This window comes from Bactrocera dorsalis, chromosome 2 (genome assembly GCF_023373825.1).
Source record: "Bactrocera dorsalis isolate Fly_Bdor chromosome 2, ASM2337382v1, whole genome shotgun sequence".
NCBI lineage: Eukaryota > Metazoa > Arthropoda > Insecta > Diptera > Tephritidae > Bactrocera > Bactrocera dorsalis.
The window spans coordinates 100,815,733-100,839,651 of NC_064304.1; the positions used below are offsets into that span (position 1 = coordinate 100,815,733).

Sequence of the window (23,919 nt, forward strand, 5' to 3'; positions counted from 1 at the left end):
ATTCGCAACTACCGTCGGCACTTCAAAGCAACTACTCATGCTCGCGCTGGGAAACACTGAAAATAATTAATTAATCTTAAATCATTTTTTACAGTGTCTAATTTTTTTTTTTTTTCAATTATAAAAAAAAATATTTTTTTATATTAGATATATATTTTTATTTATATATATTTTTTAACTTATAAATTAATTATTTTAGTATTTTTCCTTGTACAAAAACAATAACACTTTTATTTTGTTTATTGCTATTTTTTCGTTGATATTACTTATACTTTGTTGTTTATTATATATATTTTGTATACAATAAAATCGTAGTTCATTTAATTCATTTTGAAGTGTAAATCTTAGCATTTTTAACAGGATTTTGGAAGAAATCAAAATTTTAAGTTTTGTGCAACAAATTTTGGCAAACGATGTGAGTAAATAAGAGTTCGTTTTTTGTTCGCTATTTTATTTTTTTTCATAACTTTTTTTAATTATTATTTTTTGTTTTTAATTTTTTTTTAATTATTTTAATTTTTTTAATTATTTTAATTTTTTTTTTAATTATTTATTTTTTATTATTTATTTATTTTTTTTTATTATTAATTTTTTTTATTATTTTCATTTTTTATTTTTTTTTTTATTATTATTATTTTTTTATTTTTTATTTACTTTTTTATATTTTTTATTAATATTTTTTTTTAATTTTTTCTTTTTATTATTTTTATTTAAAATACTTTTATGGCACTATTTTCAAAAGTTTTGGACTAACTTCGGCATATGTATATGTATGTATGTACATATATAGAAATATTTTGGAAAAGTTTGTTTTCCAATTAGTTTTAGGTTATGTTTTATGGAAAAAGTTATAAAAAATGAAACGTTTTTAAATGTTAACAATATTTTTAATCTAATAAAATAATACTAGGTTATGTGCAAAAAAAAAAAAATCAAAAATTCTTTGGGTATTATAATTGTATGTTTACAACAACAATAATGCAATAATTTAAAAAGATTCAACAAATTACTTTAGAATACTTCCTGCTGTACACACTGCGTGATGCCAGTTTTAGTAACTTTTTTGTTTTTATTTTTATTTTTTCTTCTGTAATTTTTTTTTTTTTTTTATTTTTTTTTTTTTGTAATTTTTTTGTTTTTCCGCAACTTTTCTTACTTTTTTTTGTAATTTTTAAAAGCTCCTCTGTGTGAATGGTAAACAAGCCATATAAGTAATAAAGTAATTAAGCAAACTCGCGCATACTGTTCGATATGCGTCTACAAATATTTAACTTTTTACCGAAATCTTGATTAATTGTTTTTGCATTTTGTTCGAAACATCAACGTATTTGTTTATATACCGTCATTTAATCATGCGACCTCAAAAGCCAATTGAAAATCATGTTTATTTACACGAAAACTCCCACAACTGAATTTAAAGAGTTAATTGCTGTCAGCAACGCTGTCAAATGGCATAAGCTTAGAGAGCGCCGGGCGGCCATTTCAAATGTTTATATTTTCACTATTTTGTTTTTGTTTCTATTTCACTGCCATTTCTCTTTTAACACGGCTTCAATCGGTTTTGTTTTGCTACATTTTACAAATTTTTCCCACAAATCTTGTAGCCACAGCGTTGGTGTGAGTGTATATGTGTGTGTGTGTGTGCTTGCCTGCAGTCTTGTGCGTGGCTGTGTGCGCACGTTCGCCCCTATGATTTATTATAGAGCAATCAAAAAATCACCTAATTTGTGTAAACACACCGACAAGAGCGACTGACAAGCCAGCAAGCGCACACACACACACATACATACATACAAACCTACAGACGTACATATATGTATGTATCTGCTGCCAGACATAAATATATTTGTACGCAGATTTGCAGCAGCATAGACGGACGTGCGTCTGGTATGCGGGTAGCAAAGTAGGTGAACGATTCGTCGTCGTAAGCTACTCCTGTCGGAAGCAGCTATCGGGTTACAAGCCGTCGCATGCCGCCTGTGGCAGAGCAGCGGAAAAAGATGTTGCTTGGCAGAAAAAAAACCTGGAAGTTATACATAAGTAAGGAAAAAAATGTGTAAAAAGCAATACAACTTACTTTCCTTCTGGCATTTTTTGGTTTTACTCACTTTTTTGCTGCCATATTTTTTGCTGCTGCTGCTGTTGTTGTTGTGCGGTGCGCCTGTGCTCTGACCTTAAGCATTCTTTAAGTTCGTAATCCGCCATAAGTACATCCGAGTGGTTTGATGACACGTTGCTTTGAGTGATTGCTTTTGTTGTTGTTGTTGTTATATGTCGGTTTGTTATTTTTGTTATTGTTGTTTGCTGTTTCTGTACATTCTTGCGAATACCTGTTGCTGTTTGTACTTTTGACATGTGCTGTTGTTGATGTTGCTGTTGTTGTAGCTACTTTGGCAAACCGTTGGCATTTGCAGTCGCATTTTATCGACTTGTTTTGTTGTTGTACCACTGTTGTTTGTTGTTGTTGCTTATAACTATGTGGTTTATTGGCATTTTGTGTTTTATGTGGATAGTTTGTCATGCTTTTGCTATCATCTTATGTTGTTGTTAAATACTACATTATACATTTTGCTTCTTAGCTTTGTTGGACATTTTTGTTGTTGTTTGCTCGCATAATTTCCGTTTCCTTGCTCATTCGTCTGTTTAGTTCATCGTTGCGTTGTTGAGTGATTGCTTTTGTTGTTGTTATATGACGAATTCTTACACTTTGTCTAACCATTTGTTTGTTTTTTTTTTTTTTTATAGTATATTCATCTCAGATTCTAGTTATAATAAGGTGAGGTTAGGTCACAGATCGCATGTGGACTATATGTAGTCCTTTATGAGGCCATGGAAAAGAAGAACTCCTGAAGGTATGCGCTCCCGAACGCGGGACCGTCAAGAAGAAAGTGTTGATTTGTTTCCACCTCACCTTCTCCCATATAGCCTCTGCAGATGGCGTCGGATAGGATTCCTAGTCTTACTGAGTGGGCGCTATTAGGGCAATGGCCCGTTAAAAGCCCCAAACGAGGGAGAGGCTAGCCTTACTGAGAGCAAAGTAATCACTAGATCTCTCGCGATCGATTTTGGGCCAAAAGGCTGCTCATGTACCGATAGTGGCCCAGCGCTGGCCAAGCTTCTGCAAAGTCGGGCTATCTAGTAGTAGAACCGTTCCCATTCTACTGATAGCGGTTCTAGGGTGCCTTGCTAGCTCATCAGCTTTTCAGTGTCCTGCGATTCCGCTGTTGCCTGTCATTCATAACAGTCTTATCACAAAGAGACTCGATGCTATTGATAGCGAGGTTAGGCACTCTTTGACCAACCCTGAACCCACTGTTAATAAATTTAAGGCTAGTATCGCCGCTCTGCCATATAAGTGGATGGTCACTTCTCTGAACAAAGCTCCGGAGCTGTAAATCTACTGCTACCTTAATGGCTGCAACCTCGGCCGTTGATAGAGAGCTCCTGAATGTAAAGCCCTACGCAAAGAAGCTCACTGCCTCTATCCTCCAACGTTTTCTTCCTGTCCACAACTCTCTTGCCAGTAAATGGGTAGAGAAGGATATGAGTATATGGGTTTGGTGTCTCCATGATCTAAGTAATCCGATATAAAATCAAAGTTAGGGTCATATCTAATGTGTGGTAGGTCTTGTACCATATATAGGCGAACCCCCTCAGTTTTTGAGATATCGATCTGAGATTTTTCATGCTTCTTTCCTCTTCAAGAAAGAGCTCATTTATCGGTACCGCCAATATCGGATAACTAAAGCATATATTGCGAAATTTTCACTTTTCATTCGTCCAAGTTCTATGTTAAGGTTTTCATTTTAATAGAAATAAGGAATTATCCTACCAACTACCAAATTTTTTCCGATGGGGTCACCGGAAATGGCGTCGCAATGGCTGAGTTTAAAATATTAAATTGCTGTTTTTACCCGAGGAATCCGCTGTAACCCCTTAAAATTCCAAAATCGACATGAAAAGTTAAAAATAATAATTCTCTTTGATTTGCTTGTTTTTATTGTTGTATCAATTTCAACAAAGCCTCGCGTTCTCCTATACTTATGTGCCTTTTCTCCACTTAAGTAACTGTTGTACCATAATCATATAATGTGCTCTATTACTCATAATCTTGCTGCTACTTGCATTTCATCAGGCTGTCGTCAGCTACTTAAGCCGTCAAATTTGCCAGCACTTGGCAACCACTGAAGCAGGCAGCGCTCAACACATACTTAAGTGTCATTTTTCTGCTTCTTCACCCATATAAACACATCGATCAAGCAGCACTCGACTGCGGATTTACATAATTGGTGAGCTTTTGACAATACGCAGAACAACAACAACAACAGCGACAACAATGAAATATTTGTTGTTATTGCTAGGCATAAGCTGTTTGTGTTTGTTTGATTATTATTGCCAACTATTTAATGCCATTTAATTATGGACCTTTGAATTTGAGGGAAAGAGACGCTGCACACACACATATTCATGATTTGTTGCTTGATTACATTGCCAAGTACTGACGCAGTTGTGTTCCTTTTTCACCTAAGTAAAGCTTACTGTCATTGTTTGTTGGTTATTGTTGTTGTTTTATTGTGTGACATTATGATAAAATCTTCTTCCAAACTCGCAATATAAAAACTCAGTTTTTATCAAAGGAATGAATGCCTCAATACAAACACATTGAGAAATGGCAGCAATTGTGTGAGTGCTGCTTGAATTGGGAGGCAAAAAAGTGAAGTTGTGTGTTTGTGTATATGTGTGTGTGTGTTAACTCAATTATGTGTCTGCGCCCTGTATTGTGTACATATTTACTTAGGCGCACACAAAAGCAGCAAAACATCAAAAGCATTCATATTTACTTAAGCATTTTTCAAAGTAAACGCGAACAAGCGGAGAGTGAACGAGCTGCTGCTGCACTATGGCACGAAGGGCGCAGAGATGCCAACGACCAACTAGGCAACAGGACAAAAAGCACGCAAAAAGCGATCAAATGAGAAAAAATAAACTTTTATAACGGAGGGACAGCTTGATGATGCTGTTAAAGCGGCGCACAGAAGACACATCGAGCAAATACGACACGAATATTTTCTACCTTTTTTCAACACATACATGTGTATGTTTGTATGTATATGTATATGTAATTGTATGTGTGTTTACTTTCCTTACTACCAATTATTGTTACTTTTTAATTCTTTTGAAATACTTTTTCTGTGTAGTCATCTGCTTTTGGCTGTGTCAATCAATGCTCTTGAGGCCAGACAGCAAGCAGCAGCAGCAGCAAGCGCAGCGCGGCAAAAACCGTATTTTTTTCTCAAATATATATTTTTTACCAATCGCTTATTTTAGTTTTTTCTTAACTGCTACAAAATGTTGCATGCAGCAGTCATGACAGCAAGCCATAATAATAATGGACAAAACACATAAAACACAAACAAATACAAAGCGAAGCGCAGCAACAGTAACAGCAAGGGCAACAAACGTATTGTTGTTGTTGTCAGTGGCAAAGCTTGCAACAATCGGTCATTAACAGTTATGTATATGTCAGACTGTCGCGCAACACATAAAGTTTAATTTCCAAATATTTTTTTTTAATTAAGCTCGGTTAAATAACTGTTTTAAACGCAATTTGAATTTTTATTTCAAGAGTTGTTGTTTTTTATTTATTATTTGGCGCTTAACATATTTTCTAAATTGTTCACGAAACTTTTATTGTTTAGTGTTTTGGGTATGAAAATTCTATTGTTCTTATTCTGTTATAACTAAAATTCGCTAAATATCTACATTTTTTAGATTGTTTTCGGTTTGATCCTTTTTTCAATAACCGAACTAGTCCCTCGAAATCGAATTCTTGTATGGAAAATTTTTTTATTTGAGTAGTTATCTTTATGAAATTTGGTTTTAACTATTATTTAAGGCAATGCCCCAATCTCCGAAGAAATTGTTTATATCGGGGCACTATAGCATATAGCTGCCATACAAACTGAGCAATCAAATTCCAGTTTTTGTACGAAAAACTTTTTTGTTTTATAAGATATCTCCACGAAATTCGGAATATATTATTTTCTAAGTAAACGCTACAATCTCCATACAAATCGCTCAGATCGAACCACTATAGCATATAGCTGCCATACAAACTGAAAGGTCAAATTCTGGTTTTTGTACGAAAAATTTGTTTATTTCATGAGATATCTTTACGAAATTCGGAATATATTATTTTCTAAGTAAACGCTACAATCTCCATACAAATTGCTCAGATCGAACCACTATAGCATATAGCTGCCATACAAACTGAACGCTCAAATTTTAGTTCTTGTATGAAAAACCTTTTTATTTCATGAGTTATCTGCAAGAAATTTAATGCTAATTATTATCCAAGACAGCGCTACAATCTATTTTACATATTTCCCTGCTTAGCTCACCCATTGCTGCCACAAATATTGATCGCAGCTCAATTTCATTTGCAACAATCTCGGCCGTAATTTACCAACCTGCTAGACACACACTTATGTATGTATGTATGTAGGTGCAATTGTATTTAAACTTGTCTAAGTACACACAATAAATGCGCCGCGCTACATTTGTATCTGTCCATGTCCACTTGCTGCTTTGTCGTTTTTAAGCCAGAACATTACAATTGATTTTTATGACTTTTAAAGTGGAAAACTGGTTCTGATTGCAGCATGTCCCAAGCACACACACACACACGCGCGCATGCAGGCATGCTGACATCTCTGCTATAATTAAAAATAAAAACAGTCAAAATCAACACAAAAAGCATTGTAATCCAGAAAAGAATGAAATTTGAAATAATGCCGTGTCTATGCGGCAACATTGCGCTGCATCACTTGTCCGTTCACACACACACATATACATACATATACACAATCAAACAAACAAACATGCGTACCAGAAATGTAGATAGAGCTGGATATGCAGCATCGAAATCAAGACAGCATTGTCCAACAGGTAATGTCTCTAAAACCAACATTGCGATCAACTAAATATTTAGATACCTGCTCGCAGCTTGCTGCTGGCGCTGCTCCGCACGCCTGTCTGCCAATAATTGAAGTGTAGCAGCATGAGAGTGAGCAAGTAAGTAAGTAAGTTTTAAAAATACTCGTTACAATAAGAGTAAGAAATGTGTAATGTGTGAGATTTCCATTGCGTATTCGTGCATCTTTGCTCGTATACCCCACACGCATTTCCATACGTATGTGTGTGTGCGTGTCAATTGTAGCATTGTTTTCCGGAATTCGAGGGTATGCAACAAAATTTGGCTTAAAGCATAACAGTTATAACTCAATAAAATAATTTCATGGAATTCACAACTTTCTACGTGCGTGTGTGTGTGTGATTGCTCAACTGTCATATTTTTCGACACAAGAAACAGCTGAAAAATGCCAATCATTGTAACAAGTCTGTTTCTGGGTGGTTTTGGGATGAGGAAGGGAAAGGCATACATTCGTATGTATGTATGTATGTATTACACTTATATTGCCACATTTCGAACGATATTTTAAAATTTAAGTAATTTTTCTTTTTAATTAAAGTATGAGAGAATATTTTTTTTATTTTTAAGAAAATAATTGAAAAATGTTTAAATATTATAATAAATATATTTTTATATAAATATTTGTTTTTGTAATATTTATAATATAAATTTTTTAACGTAATAGCGCAATTTTTATAAATAAAATGTATAGAACTAAATAACTTACTTTTGGTTTTCAATTTTATCGCATTTTTATTTAGCTTTCAATTTGTTTTCAAGTTTTTAATAATATTTAATATTTTTTCATTTTTAGTTGTTATTAAATAATTTCAAAATTTGTCAGAATTTTTGCAAATTATTTTGTTTTAATACTTATAGTATTTTCTTTTTCTTTTATACTGCTCATGTATTTCTAAAATTATTTCATTAAAAAATTTTAATTTCAAATTGTTATTAAGGGGTTACATGGCATTACGGGTTTTCAAAAATCGAATTTTTTGATTGTCTTATTAAATTCTACAACACCTCTTGAATATTTTCCTAAATTTTTTAGTTGAACCGAGTAATAGTTACTGAGATACAGCTTTGAGAATTTGTCCGCTCGAGGCTAGATAAGCTAAGTGCGCCATCTTTCATCGCTGTTTACTCAAAACTGTATTTTTCAGGTCGGTTGGCAGGATTTCTCGGAAACTACCAAACGATATTCAAGAAATTTTAGATAGGCCTTTAAGATACAATTCTTAAAGACTTGGACGAAGATTTTTTTTTCGACTAAAACTATTTGAAAAAAAAAATATCGCGAAATTTTCACTAAAATTTTCATATTTTTTTTTGTAAAATGTCTGCCAAAAGTAGATTTTTTAATTTGTTTGCCTTCGTCCAAGTTCTAAGTTAGGGTTTTAACAAAAATACGTATTTTTTCACTTTAGATAATCCTGCAAAAAAGTTATCCTGTCAACGTGGATGCATCTTTTTTCCGAAAAGTCAGCAGAAATGGTGTCGCAATGGCCGAGTTTAAAATATTTTTTCCAAAAAAATTTTTTATTTGCTAATAGTGTATGTTTTTAACAATAAAAAATTATAGTAAATTATTTCATTTTATATTTGAGTAAACAATTTTTGTAAATGGCTGTTTTTACCCGAGGAAAGCCGTGTACCCCTTAAGTCTCCCATACTCTTACCCACTATGAGGTGACAATATGAACATACTTAGTTTTTTTTGCATAACCTAACTTCATTCAAATGAATTCTTATACAGAGCAACAAAGCATGAGTCAAAGCAGAAAAAATGCTTCTCATTAAAAAAATATTTCAATAAAAATAGATTTTTCTTGTTTTTTTTTTGAAAAAAAAAAGGTTTTCCTTTTTTTTGAAAAAAGTGTTTTCAGCTTTTTTTGAAAAAAAGTTTTCAGCGTTTTTTTTACAAGTTTCTCTTTTTTTTCTAGAAAAAAGTTTCTCATTTTTTTATATAAATTATTTTTATTTTTCAATACTTAATACCAACTTGTGTCTTTCACATGCGCTCAACCACCGAGGGGTATAAACCTTGATAAGCTGACTTACAAACTTGCGTTGCAAGCGCTGTGATACTCGTATTTGCCGTCGGCTAGTCATTTATGCAAATGCATTGCGGTACATACGAAATAGTGTAGCGAGTTGAGCAGCAGTACAATTGCGCGCACGAACGAGGGCGACAAAAGATATGACCGTCATTTCCGTTCATATGCGGCTTGCATGCACATGCATGCATGTGGGCATATGTGTATGAATTAAATTGACAGTCACAATTGCCCAACTGGATGTGTGTGTGCAGAGAACAAAGCAAGAACTATGACAACAAACAAAAGTGCATCGGCACTTGCTGCTTCGGCGCTTGCTTGGGCACCTCGGAGTCGGTGAGGTGAATGGATGCGCCAGAAGGTGCTCTGCGCCACACACACACACACTTGAACGCCAAAACACAAAATAAAACAAGAAACCGTTGCCGAACGTTAGTGAAGGGGTGTAGGGGGTGCACGGTGTGCAATTGGCTTTGTTGTTGGTGTTTATCTGCCGAAATGCATAAAATGCTGAAATTGTCGCTGCTGCCTCTGCCACAGCCTGCCAGCGTCACTGCGGTCCATTTGCGCTTGCTTATGCGTTGCGATAATGGAGCAGTTGGAATGCAGTAATACAAATTTATATACTCAAATACAAAAAAAAAAAATACAAATGTGCGTGCGCGTGTGTGTGTGCAATTGCGTGCATGCGTGTGCCTAGCAATGCTCATTTTGGCATTTCATTTAAGCGCTATTTATTGTTAGTATCTATTGGTTCTTGGCTTTGTTTTCGCATATGTGCGCAGTCAAATCAGAGGATTAACTAGTTTAAAACTAGTGTTACATATGTGCGTACGCATATGCATAAATAAATACATACAATGGTGTCCACACTGGTTTCTCAGCCGCATTCGTTGCGAAATTGCAACATTGTAGCAAGTGTAATCTATTTGCGGTTTAATTATCGATCAACATTGTTGCTATTGTTGCATATGTACATATGTATGTAGAAAAGTAGAAAAGCTATTTTTAAAAACTAGATTGAAATGCATTTGTTGAAGATACATAGTCGTGCTTATTAAGTAGTTGAAGCTATTGTGCTGCGATTTTGCCATTGGAATATTCAATTTTGATATTTTTCAAAGGAATTTTTTGTTAAATAAAAATTGTAAACAAAATAAAAATTATAAATAACATAAAAATTTTAATAAAACAAAAACACACGTTGAGGTAAAATACTCTTCACAAATAAAAAGGTTTTCCAGACTTGATTTTAATTGTTCAGTTTGTATGGCAGCTATATATTGTAGTCGTCCAATCTGCACAATTTGTTCGGGTATTGTAGCATTGCCTTAGTTAATAATTCTTGCCAAATTTCGTGACGAAATCTTGTAAAATATAAAATATCCATACAATAACTTGATTTTGATCGATCCGTTTGTATGGCAGCTATATGTTATAGACGCTTGAACTGAAAAATTTATTCGGATATGGTAGTATTTCCTTAAAAAAAAAATTCGTGCAAAATTTCATGAATATATCTCAAAGATTAAAAAAGTTTTTCATACAAGAACTTGAGTTTGATGGGTCAATAATGGCAGCTATATGTTATAGGTTTGATCTGAAGAATTTCTTCGAAAATTTTAGTGTTTCCTTAAAAAATTGTTGCGAAATTTCATGAAGATATCTTCTAAATTAAAAAGGTTTTCCATACATAGACTAGATTTTGATCGTTCAGTTTATATGACACCTATATATGTTATAATATATTAGACATGTCTTCAACATCAGTTATTATGAATTTTTTTACAAATTATTTAATAATTAAATTTTTTTTTCCAAAAAATAAATATATTTGTTAACTACTTCCGTATATTTTTTTAAGTTTTTTTAATAAAAAAATAATTCCACCATGTTTAAAATATTTTTTGCTTTAATTTTTAAAATATTCTGCAAATTTTAAATATTTGCTGCTTAAATTTTAAAAATTTCTCAGCACTTATGTGCATTTTTAACAATTCTTTTCCCACAAAAAACCCCTTCATGCAGAAGAGGAAGTCGCTTCACGACGCATATTTTAGGGCGCACAGCACAAGTTTCGTGACACAAAACGCCCGCAGCTCAACATTGACAAGACAGAGTAAGGAAAAATAAATAACATGCTCTAATGGTTAGTTAGTTTTGAAACAATTCTGTTGAATTTTTCGTTGTTTTTTTTTCATTCAACTATTCGAGCAGGTGGCTTTTTGTGGTTCAGACTGCTCCTGCTGCCTCTTCTGCTACATATTTAATGCTGACTTATCTTGCACAGTTGCACTACCGTGTACATATGTATGTGTATATATATATATTAGCAGCAGTTTAGGCTGTTGTGCGAGGTCCGCTCACTTGAGTAATAACAATTAGATGAACCCCTATATAATCCAAATTAGCCATGGCTCAGTGGTTTGGCATTACATTTCACCGCATAGACATTTCATGCATATATGTATGTATATATGTATTTGTGAGCGGATGTGTGTGTGGCTTAGCGTTAACTGTCGTAGACTTCAAACTATTTTTGCGCTATTTCGAAAGTCGTTTTTTTATTTATTTTTTTAGTGTTGTTGTTGTTTTTTACTTTTATTTTTGTTGTTTTTTTTACTAGTATTTTTGTTTTTTTTTACTTTCATATTTGTTGTATTTCATTTAAACTTTTGCACAACCATCAAATTCACTCTGACAGCCCTACAAAAGCTCTTAACATTGTGCTCTTAACGCTTACCTTTGTCCTCAAATAGCGCAGTCTGTCCCGCTGCGCCCCCTTAATGAGTCACCGAAGCGCTACTAGACCGTTTCTACCTTCCACCAATAAAATGACAGCAATTTTGAGTTCCTTGTGTGGTTTGCTATATTAAATATTTATGTATGTATGTATGTATGCATGTTTATATAACTATGTATATGGTTGTATGTGTATTTATATAACATATACATATGTATGTGTGTGTGTAAGTGAACTAATTTTATTTAATACAATAGCAAGGATGTGCTCGAACACTCTACTTACTTATTACTATACTTAAGCATTATGCGCTTAACCAGTCCAGGGTAGGATAGGCGGTTCACTCATGTTCCAACAATGTTGTCAATTACTTGTTGAAAACGCTCTGAACTGACATCGCCTAATTGACATACAATACAGTGTTTTGAATAATAAACAGGTGGTTGGTTGTGCGTGGTTGCTTCTTCAGCCACTTCCTCTGCTTCGAGACTCGTACCTCTGCCGCTACGGTTTTCGTACCCTCTTTTTTCGGTCGGTTTTTGTTTTTTTTTTGAGTTCTCGGAGCTTATAGTGTGCGTGCTTTGTTTGTTAATCGTTGGTGTTAAGAGATCAGCCCAATTAACAACAAGCAGAACAATCAACCGCTTGATTACATCACATTTATGTACATATTGTATGTATGCACGTGTGTGTGTTAGTATGCGTATTTGTTCTATAAACGATCACCTTCCCGCTGATTGCTTTCATATTTTCCTTTCAGCTATTATTAAAAATTATGCATGCTTTATAGCTTGCTTGCAAGCCCATAAAAAATAATGGCAAAAACATAACCTCAAAAAAAACTAAAAAAATAAACGAAAATGAAAAAAACAAGTAAAAACGTCAACATCGACTGCACCGCAGCGTCAATATCCTTCACAGTTGCATTTCTTATAGCATAAAAGGCTATAAAAAAATGCTTATCTTCATTTTGATCGATCAGTTGATCGTGAAAATATCTTCTAAAATAAAAAATGTTTCCATACAAGCACTTGATTTTGATAGTTCAGTTTGTATGACAGCTATATGCTATGGCGGTGCGTTAGCAGCGATTCCTGCAAATGAGCAGCGTCTTGGTGAGAAAAGCAGGCATACAAAATTTCAGTTCGGTATCTCAAAAACTCTGCAACTAAATAGCAAACTCATTATACACCGTTTATGGTATAAAAGTATTTCGTAGCCCTACAGACTTGCACGTAAATTAAAAATATAATATTTTTCGCATGGCTAACTCATGCCACACAATGCTGGTCAAGCAGTCTAGCCTATTACTAAGCGCTTCGCCACAAAAACGCACGCTTACACACACACACAAATATATTTACACATACATAATCAAATATATCCTTTATATCCTCTTGCTGTTAATTTGCTAAGTCGCACGTGAGAGTCGCCAACTTGAGGAACAGGCCATGTAGGCATATCTAAATAAATATGTTAGTATGTGTGTATGTGTGTATGTACATATATGTGTACGTGCCTTCCTGTTTAAATAATCATGGTCAATTAGTTTTATTTAACTACAGCTGTTAAACAATTTAAAAGGACAAATAGCAGCAGGATCAACGGCGCTACTGATTACGGCCAATTCAATGTGACAACCAGCTGTGCGTGTTATCCCACTCACCGCTCCACTTACCTAATACCTTTCATACATTTCATCAGTCGCTCTCTCTCTCTCTCTCTCGCTCTCTCTCTCTCTGTGCCAGTGGTCGCCCGCCACCTGCGGTTTGTTACAGCTTAGCTTTGCGTTAGCCTCCTTGCTTAGCGCAGTTGGTTGCGTGTGCAGTCCACGAAATGTCCTGCTTTTGCAGTTAGCCAACAACAACAACAGCAATTTAAAATGCATTTAACCATTGAATAATGCGCGGTTTAAGCGGATTAGATCGTTAAGCATTAGCGCTTAATCACTTGCATGAAGTTCGAAAGTATTATCCTTGATTATTCGTGTTTAAAATTTATTTGACATGTGTGATCTTTTGCAGTTTAGTGTATGTCTCCAGCTGCTTTGCTGACCTTTCTTTGCTATAACATTAACAATTATGACATTTTCAGCGGAAAACCTGCTAATTAGCGTTCACTTATTTGTACAGAGTTTGAGGTTAGCTCACAGCCGGTTGAGGCTTGATGATCTTCGTAGATTTCAAAACGATTCTCATGAGTGGTATCACTCTTTTGTTCGCATTATTGGTTCGATTATTGGTGGTTGAGGCTTGTTTCTACAGTTCTCCCCTAACAGGAATTTTTAGATCTATTTTTCAGAATCTGGTTAGGTGGAATAGTACATTTCGTGTGCTTTTAGAATGTCTTGAGAATCTAAAACCTCTTTTCTGGACAGAAATTCGACTTTTTAGGTGTTTTTCCCCGTTTAATCTAATACTTATAGTTCGTTTTTTCTTTTTGATTCTCTCCTCTCGTTTTGCTGCGGGGAACGTCTCTGATAAGTTATATGTATATTCGCGTGAATTTGTCTCTGTGGATGTCAATCGGTGCCATACTGGCTAAATTTGCTTTATATGTCGCATTTTCCAAGTGCTGCGTGAGTTTGAGTCTTGAGTCTACTACCATCATACTTTGACTCTGGCTGTGAAGTATTCTCACATTATCCTATGGCGAGCGATATCTTTTCTTTAATTTTCCTGGAGATTATGAGCAAGACTTCAGTTTTCTGGGCAGCCAGCACTAGACTCATCGTAGTAAACCATCGGCGTAGACCATTGTTGCAATCATTGCATTTGATCTGGAGGTCATCCAGATATTTAGCCACTGCTAACATTATGAGATCATCCGCATAAGCGATTATTTTTGGACTTTTTAGTTGCGGTAACCTCAGCACCCCGTCCGTCATACATCAGGTTCCATAGTAGTGGACCTAAAACCGAGCCTTGAGGTACACCACTGAAGATCGTGTAGCTCTGAGTGATCTCGTCCGTGTCGCATAAACATCTCCTATTTTGAAAGTATATTTTGCTAGATCTATCTTCGTACACATGTTTTGCATCACTTCCGTCTGAAAGACGTGCTGTTAAATAACCAACTATCTTACTATACAAAATAAACCGATCCACATCCTTTTGTTAATTTTTTAATTAATAATAATACTAAGCGCGCAAAAATTGATTAAGAACATAGACAAAACAAAATTTCATGCTTCGCTATAAATATTGCTGAAAAGGCTGCGCTCTTCTTACTCAATGAAAGCGCGACTTTTAGGTTAGGTTGGAATTCATTGCAAGACAATTTCAAAGACAGCTGTGAAAGGCAATTTAAATTTAACTACAACTGAGCGTATGGATGTGTGTGTGTGTGAACTCTTCACTGCCTCAAATACATACATTTTAGACCGTGCCGAGCTTCTGGTTCTGCACGATTTGACATGCTTCCAGTTAGTTTTCAATTTCGTTGTCACATTTGTGGTCAACCAAAGCAATGAACCATTGTCATATACTCGTACATATGCAAATAAACACTAATGTATGCACACACATATGTGTGTGTGTTTGTAGGTAGCGATGATGTAAAACTGGCACAGCCATCACCATAAACCTGCATTAAACCGTATAACTACATCTCTGAAGGCATGCAAATGTGGCAGGAAAAAATTCAAAAACAAAACATATAGAAATCAAAGAGCAACAACAAGAATCGGAGCTACTAAATTGCTACAGATCAGCAGCGGCAAGTATTCATGGCCAGACAGACGGGGGCATAGAATTATGTGGAAGAACTCGCGACGGGGCATAATTGTTTTGGCAGTCGGCATTTGACGTCATTTGTTTACACGTTGTGCCCTCTTCGCCAAGCTTCCACAACAACAACAAATTCAGCTTCAACATCAACATCAACAGGAACCGCGCAGCCAAACTGGGTGTTGCCTGGTATTCTTTTATTATACGAATATTTAGCGATTTTCAACACCTTCGAACGAGCGAGCGAACACTGCCGTTAGCGAAGCGCTCGCGATCCTTAAATAAAAACACACCGTTTATTTGTTGTATAGAGTTGATGCATTCACATTTTGAGCAAACTGAACATTAATAAGCAACAATTTCTTTAATATACACTCGTTTATTTATTATTTCTTATGTCTGGTTTTTGTTTTTTGCTCATCTCTTCCAGATAAAATCCAATGATGGACTGCCACAGCGTATCTGCTCGAAATGTAGCGCGCAATTCTACATTATCCACAAGTTTCGTCGTAAATGCCTCAAGGTACAAATCAGATTGCGTTCGCTTTTCGACAAAACCCAGTGTTGGGAATATGAAGAGCTGTTGGCGCGAGTGGCGGCCGAGCAAACGGAGGAACAGCCGGCCGCGCTGCCTTCACAGACGAAATCGAAGCCAAATAATTGCCAAAGACGGCGCAACCAGGAGACGCAAACCACAGACGAGCTGGAGACCGCGTTGAGCGTGAATCTGCCACCGGTGTTGGACATTGGCAACGATTTAATTAACGATAACTACAGCAAATCTCCGCGTACGGGGCTGGAACTCAACGTTAATGCGGCCAATGCTGCCAATCCCGGCCATACCGGCAATCCGGCTAATAATACGACGACGAGTCTGAGCGGTAATGGCAACAGCAGTGAGACGTTCAAGTTGTCTGCTGCAGAGAAGACAGCAATCGCCACAACAACTACAGCAACAACCACAATAGCTACGGTACGAACATCCTCCCCTTGCGCGATACAAAAGCCATTACTGGGCGTTGAACCAACAAAGCCCAAAACGAAAGTGCCAAACAATGATTTGACGACGTTGGATGTTGAGGCGGCTCTGGGACGTGATGTAAATAGGCGGCGTGGCGGTCGAAGCGTCGATCAAGAGTCACTGCTGGCAACGCATATTATTTTTAAGCCCACAACGGCGGCGGAACGTACAAAAGCCAACAAGAGAACAGCCTCACCAACAAACCCAACGACTGTGCTGATGCGAACTCGATCGGCGCGAAAAAGGCCGATTAGTTGCCAGCAAGCGAGCAATGAGGATGAATTATCCTCGGCCGCACGGTTGAAAGATGAGGCGCGAGCAGATGATTGTCTTGCCGCTGTTAATGACGTTGATGATGATGATGACGATGAGGTGAAAAATGAGGCATTGGCGCGGACAGACGACGAAGTGCCGACCGACGCCGACCAGTCTGTGGAGGCCATAGCCAAAACGGCGTCGCTATGCGCGTCTCCATCTCCATCTCCGACGTACTCAAGCGGCGAGCCAAAGCATGCCGAAAATTGTGTGCAACGCGAGAAACGTGCAAGGGAGCGGGAACGGATACGGGACGATGTTGGCGAATGTGTACGCGAAGGAGAACGAGAAACAGAAGCGGAAATCGCGTCAGCAGCAGTATTTATGGATACGCGACACGCCCACTCGTACACAGCGACGACTGAAGGGGCGGTAGAGACGGAGCCGGTGGCGGCGATCTCATGTGATGCGGACACGTTAATAGCGCGTTGTGGCGGTGATTGCGGCGGCAATGTTGTTAAAGCTATCACAGATGAGCCTCTGACTGAAATTTCGAGTTCAACGCGGCACAACAAGGTAGACGACGACGACGTCGTCGATTTGTTACAACCAGCTGTTGTTGTTAACACTGCTAAGGCAACACCAATGGACGTCGACACATCGTCGGTGCAACAGAAACCGATTAGCGGTCAAGCGGTCACAAAAACACCAACAATTGCTAATAATACCGAAACGAGCGCGACTACAGCGACGGCAGCGGCGGCGGTGGTAGAGTTAACTAAAGCACCGACGAATGATGTACAAAGCAGTAAACAAACAGTGGAAGCGTCCGAGATTAGTAATTTGCCAATTTTGCCGGCAACAACGACGAATACGACGACGTGCAACAACGAGGCTGTGAAAGATGGTGCGGCTGCTTTGCAGATAATTGCCAGTGAAACTGATGCAAGCAAGGCGGCGACGTCGGCGGTAGTTGAGGCTAATAATAAGGGAGTTGCTGGCAACACTTTAAAGTCAAGCTTGAATCGCACTTCGAGTCTGAGTAATGTACAAGACGACGACTGCGGTGTTGGCGGTAAGCATCATTTGCAAACTGATGAACGTTTGGCTGCTGAAAATGTGCCTGTTACCGTAGACGCTGATGGTAATGGTGATGATGAAGGCGTTGAAACGCTAATGGCAACAGTTGAACAGCCAAGATCAACAACAGCTGAGCACAAAAACAACATTGAAACTATTACCAATGCGTTCTCAGGAGAAACCGAACTACTAGAAACCGCAACCGCAATAGATCCCAACTCCGAGAGCGCGGTTTCCGCTTTCATAACAAAAGCTGCGCTCAAAGCGTACAGCACATCGCCGAAATGTCGTTCGCTCGCACGTCGCCATATGCAGCACAAGCTGCGACGTACACTGAAGGGACCCATCGTCCATTTGCTCGCCAACTCGCCTGCCTCTACGTCGGCCGCCGCGGCGGCTTTCACCGCCATACATTACAAGAAAAAGCAGGTACGACGTAGCCTTACAAAGCTAACGTCTGAGCGCGCGACGGCTCTGCTCGATGGTGAGGCAACCACAGTGGCGACGGCTAGCAACGATATTGACACTAGTAGCATAGCGGAAGGCGCTGACTCTATGACGCTACCAACACAACCAACATTCTCCTATTATGCGACAGCGCGTCGTGGTCGTCGACGACTTAAATGGCGTGCACGCTCTCGCCACCCTTGTTTCGATAAACACTCACGCACAGAGAGTGCGTCAACCGATTGTGTTGGTGACGTAGATAAGGCTGAGTCGGTGACACGGCTACCCTCATGTTTTGTACGCTTACGGCGCTTGGAAGCCACAGAGTTGTACGAAGAGGTGACAAAGTCTATGTCAGCAGCAGCCGCAACAGTTGCTTTGCAACACACGAACGAAACAGATGTTCACACAGAACCACTAATGGACAAAGAATGCGTAGCATTAAAAGTCACTGACGCGACTGAAGACGTGTCCAATACACGCTTAGTGCTCAAACGTAAACTAGCAGCCGATGAAAACGAAGGCTCACAATCTACGCGCTCACCTTGGCGCACCAAAGCCGAAATGAAGGAAAGCCTACAGAAAGAAACTTCTATGGATATTGTGGATGATCAACTACCACCGCCCACACCAAGCGTACCAACACCGTTTGTAATGCCCACCGAAACCCAAAAGACTGAATTATATCTAACTGAGACAGCTTGCAGCACAGATGGAGATAGTACCACGACAACCGCGGGCGGAATTTGCATAGAGCGGCGCAGCAAACGCATTAAGAAGCGACGCAAATTATTAGAGGAAACGAAACGACGTGACAATGCCACCGACGGCAAAGTGATGCCCATTATTTTGAAGTTAGTCCAAGAGAAACTTCCGGAAGCATGTGGTTCGTGCGCCACCAAGCAATCTTCTGATAAAACAAGTCTTACGCCGAATTCACAATGCGCTTTGCCACACCCATTGACAGCAGCGCGTTATCATGTCGTTGGCAGCTTGTCCAAGCCGCAGAATGTAGAGGTTCCGAGCAGTGAGTCTCAAAAGCGGCGTCGCTGCCGTCCAAAACGCTCGTGCTGTCGCGAAAACTGTAGCTTGACTGATGACGCGGCCACCACGGAGGACGAGCACGCGCCAAATGTGATACACAAGCCAGAAAACACCACTACTCTACCACCACAGCTTATCAGCCAAAATAAGGGCAAGATGGTAATAGATAATGTAAATATAGTGAGTGTCAATACTTGTAGTGAGTCCACCAAAGAAAATTGTGATAAGAATAAGAAGAGCGTCGCAATGACCGCTTCATCCGGTACGTCGGTCGGCTCAAGCTCGGGCATGACTTTGCCCAGCCAAATAGTGCCTTTACCGCCCGTTTTACCAGCGCTCACCCCAACTCAAAGTGATCCAGTGAATACTGCTGAGGTCTCAACTACTGATAAGCCGTCAATTGCCGCCGTTAAGTTGACGCCAACTAAAGCCGCGCCTGCCGCGTCCATGTCTTTGAAGACCTTTTCTACACTTATGTCCAACCCAACAAAGTCTTCGTTGTTTACCTCTCCAGTGAAAACGGATATTGTAGAGTCACCCACAAAATCTTTCTCGTCACCTGTGATGGCAAAGATGACAACGCTCACAACGCCAACATCAACATCAACTTCAACCGCAAACACCCAACCAGTGTCCGTTCTCTTACGTAATCAGCTAATAGTGCGCGTACCGCTCTCTATACTATCTGCCGATTTCCAAAAGAAATTCCTTAAAACAACAAATCTGCAGAAAACACCAATCAAAGCGACCTTGTCCGACACCTCAACGGTGACCACTGAGACGTCAAAAGTGTCAGAAAATCTGACGACAAGTTCCCAAGAGACAGAGAAGGCAGAAATAGCTGAGCCCGATCATAAAAAGGAGGAAAATAATGCAATGCACAGCAATAGAGATGGTGAGTCTGAAGGTTCCATAACATCAACTGAACTACCGCATGCCAGCGACGAACAGTCAGCTAACGAAGGCCAAACTTCGAAAGGTAATGCACAAGCAGCTCAGTTCCAAGCTGATGCCACTAAGGCGCAACTTATGCCTTACAGCGGCTATGCTTGCGGCAGCAGCCAGTACGAAAGCGAGCAAAGTGATTTTATGGGCTTCAGCGACGGTACTGGATCAAGTCCGAATCGGCGCATAGACTGCCTAACGAACAACAGTGCTTTGTATTCGAGCTGCGCCGTACCAACAATTACAACACATACCCCAGCGTCCGCGGAAACTTTGACTGACGCAAAATTGCATGAATTCATAAGTGAATTCGCGCCAGAGTTCGCAAATGAGTCCGAAGCGCCGCAAGCCAACGAATTGCAAGCCACCTTGCCAGCCGGCGAAGTGACCGCTGCATTACTCGCTGAAGCTGAGGCCGAGAAAGTTGCAACACAGCAACATACACAGCTGCTAAGCGAAACGAACTTGAGTGAGATGCAGGACGTGGAGAACACACTAAGTGGTATACTCAATGAAATGCAGGATCAGCACATTTACACGCCGGTATCGTCCAGTGCAGATGACTTTTTCGCACAATCCGTATACTCGCCACTCTCCGAGCCACCAACCACGCCCACACACAGCATGTACGCTGAAAGTCCGCTCGGTGGCGTCGGCAGTGTGGGTAGCAGCAGCATGGCCGGTGGTGGTGGCAGCTTGTCGGTGGCCTCCAGCCCTTACGTCCAACATATGCATATGGAACCAGCAAGCGTAAGCAGTGGACAGATGTCAGAGCCATCACCACTGCCGGCGCCGATGTCCGTCGGTCCACCGACACATCAACCGCAGTCGACGCAGCAAACACAGGGTGCCGCTGCTGGTTATAGCAAACAATATGGCAATAAATACGGTGAGTGCTTCACGGAAGACAGCACACAGTCGGAGTTGATCGGCTTCCAAAATGATATACCTTGCTTTGAGAACATTGAGCTGGTGGGAGCAGCTGCCAACAATGCGTCAGCTAGTCCGGCAAGCAGCCAAAATGAGAAAAGCCCGCGTGACTTGGAAATGCGCGCATTAGCGGCGGTGTCTCTTGAGGAGGCGACTAATTGCAAGGTGGGCGTTGCAAAGGCGGATACTCTACAGTATATGGGCACTGACATGAACGCCTGCGTCAACGAGACTAACAACGGTGTGCAGGTGCATGCGCCTGCAACGGACTTACCCGCAGAGTGTGGTGCAGACGTCGGCTCTACGAAGGAGTATTCAGTAGATAGCGCGGCGTTCGCGCAGCTGCTGAATGACATCCAGGAGACAGAGCGAGTGGTGGAGCAGCGTGCGCGTGCCCAGGCGCAAGAGGATAAAACGCAGGATGCAGCAGTGCAGAAGAAACAGCAACACCGACGGCAGCAGCAACATGTAATACCGCAGCCGCAACAACAGCAACAACAACACCAGCATGTGTTGCAGCAGCAAATATTGCCAGCAGAAGGCGCGCCGTCGCAGCAACTAATTCAACAGCAACAACTGGCGCAACAACAACTGCCGCAGACTGAGCTACTCTTACAACAGCAACGTGAGGAAGAGTTACTCAAACAACAACAGCTGCTGCAGCAACAGCAGCAACAACAAGAGCATCTGATGCAGCAGAAATTGTTGGAGCAACAACAACAGGAACAGCTAATGCAGCAACAATTGTTGGAGCAACAACGGCGACACCAACAGCAGCAACAGCAACAACAGCTGTTGGAACAACAACGTGAACGGCAGCGCCAACAACAACAGCAACAACAGGCATTGGAACAGCAACGCAAGCAACAACAACAGCAACAGCAGCAACGCACACAAATCATTCACCAAACTGTGCTTGCCACGCCCAAGCAACAACACGCACAGGCACACGCGCACACGCAAGCCGGCCAACAACAGAAACAACACTACATCACCTTGCCGCCCAGCTGCGCTTACGAGGCGGCGCAACTGCAACTGGCGCAAGCGGCCAACGCCATACAGCCAATACAAAATCTGGGCGTTGGTGTGAACCTGTATGCCCACGGCCTCGGCAGCGGACAAGAAATCCAATGGGCGTCCAGTGCCGATCTCACAGGCCTCTCGCCGGCCATCATCGAGGCGCCAGCCGCCGGCGGTGGCACCACCACCTACTACATTAGCGCCAGCGATTTGTATCAACCCAATTTGATTGCCACCACCGGCATGTCGCCGCATTTGGCTGGTACAGCGCAACAACATGGCCACCACCACCACCAACAACAACAACAGCATCGCCATGCAATTGAGTTGAACAAATCATCGGTGGTCGATGCAAATGAGAATTATATTGAAGGCGCTACCTCCGCAGTACAACAGCGACCAGCGTGCCAACAACAACCACAACAGCAGCAACAAATAATGATTGTGATACCGCAAGATTACGGCAAACCCGGCAGTAACGGCGCCACCCCACAATTGTACGCCACAACCGCCGGCACACCTGAACCGCCGACCACATATCAATTGTCGCAGGCGCCACAGGCCGTCATCATGCAACATGCACAACCACAAATGACGGGACAACCGCTGCCACACATGTCAACGGTACAGGTGAACGGCATCAATTTGAATCCACAATTTATCGCTTCACCTACAGTGAATTCGGCTCAACGCACTTTGCATCAGACGCCGCCTCCGCGCCACATGCAACACTATCAGTTGCACAACGCCACACCACCGCCACACTCAGCCGCCGCTCAGGTTGCCAATCGGCCGCCGCGCTGCGCTTCAACACCCTCCGCATCGCACTACCAACAACGACAACAACATCCGCAACAACAACAAATACAACTGCAAGCAGTGCACGGCACGCCGCAAGTACGCATGTTGCAGCACTCGCGCGCACGTCAACCCGCCATGCAGCAACTACAATTGATCCAACCGCATCCGCAACCGCAAACAGCAAAACCAATTGCCACAATCGCAGCTAAACCAAGCAATGCCGGCAACGCAGGCACATCCTCGCAAAAAGTCAATTTGGTTTGTCGCTTCTGTCACAAACGCCCCAAGTTTACCAGCAATCTCGACTATAGCAATCACATTATTGCCATGCATCCGGTGGAGACGCCATTCAATTGTCCCCACTGCCCGATGCATTTCACGCGTCGCGTAAAACGTCAACAACACATTGTCGAAGAGCACGGCGCCCAGCGCTTCCAATGCGCCCAATGCGGCCAAAGTTTCTGCACGCAACGCGCACTCGATCAGCACTTGCAACGCGCCCATGCATTGGAGCCAACGCAGCCACTGCAAACGCAAGCAACAAAACAATCGCCCGCACAGGCACAGGCGGGCGGCGTACAGCAACGTGTATCGCGGCAGCAAACACAAAATTTGGCGACCGCACAGCCGACGGCAACGCATCAAATGCAACAATCGCCACAGCGGCGCAAATGTTACCTACAACAGCGGCCTACGTGGCTGGAGAGTCGCCATCGCAACGCAGCAATGGCCTCGGCAGCAGCGGCCGCGGCCGCGTCCACCAATTCGCAAACGTCGATGGTGCGTGTCGAGGATGTGCATCTGCAACTGTGCGACGATGCGGCTAAAGGCAAGAAACGTAAGTGAATCTATAGTCATTTGATTTTTATTAT

General features: G+C 40.5%; 1 protein-coding gene across 4 annotated transcripts in view; it reads left to right on the forward strand.

Moving 5' to 3' along the window:
- LOC105226060 (mucin-5AC) overlaps window positions 1–23,919 on the forward strand; it is a 222,764-nt gene that overhangs the window by 176,021 nt on the left and 22,824 nt on the right. For all 4 annotated transcript variants that reach the window (XM_049448617.1, XM_049448618.1, XM_049448619.1 and 1 more), the window contains exon 3: window positions 15,935–23,885. In XM_049448617.1, coding sequence (XP_049304574.1) covers window positions 15,935–23,885 — 7,951 coding nt within the window. The remainder of the gene's footprint in view (window positions 1–15,934; window positions 23,886–23,919) is intronic.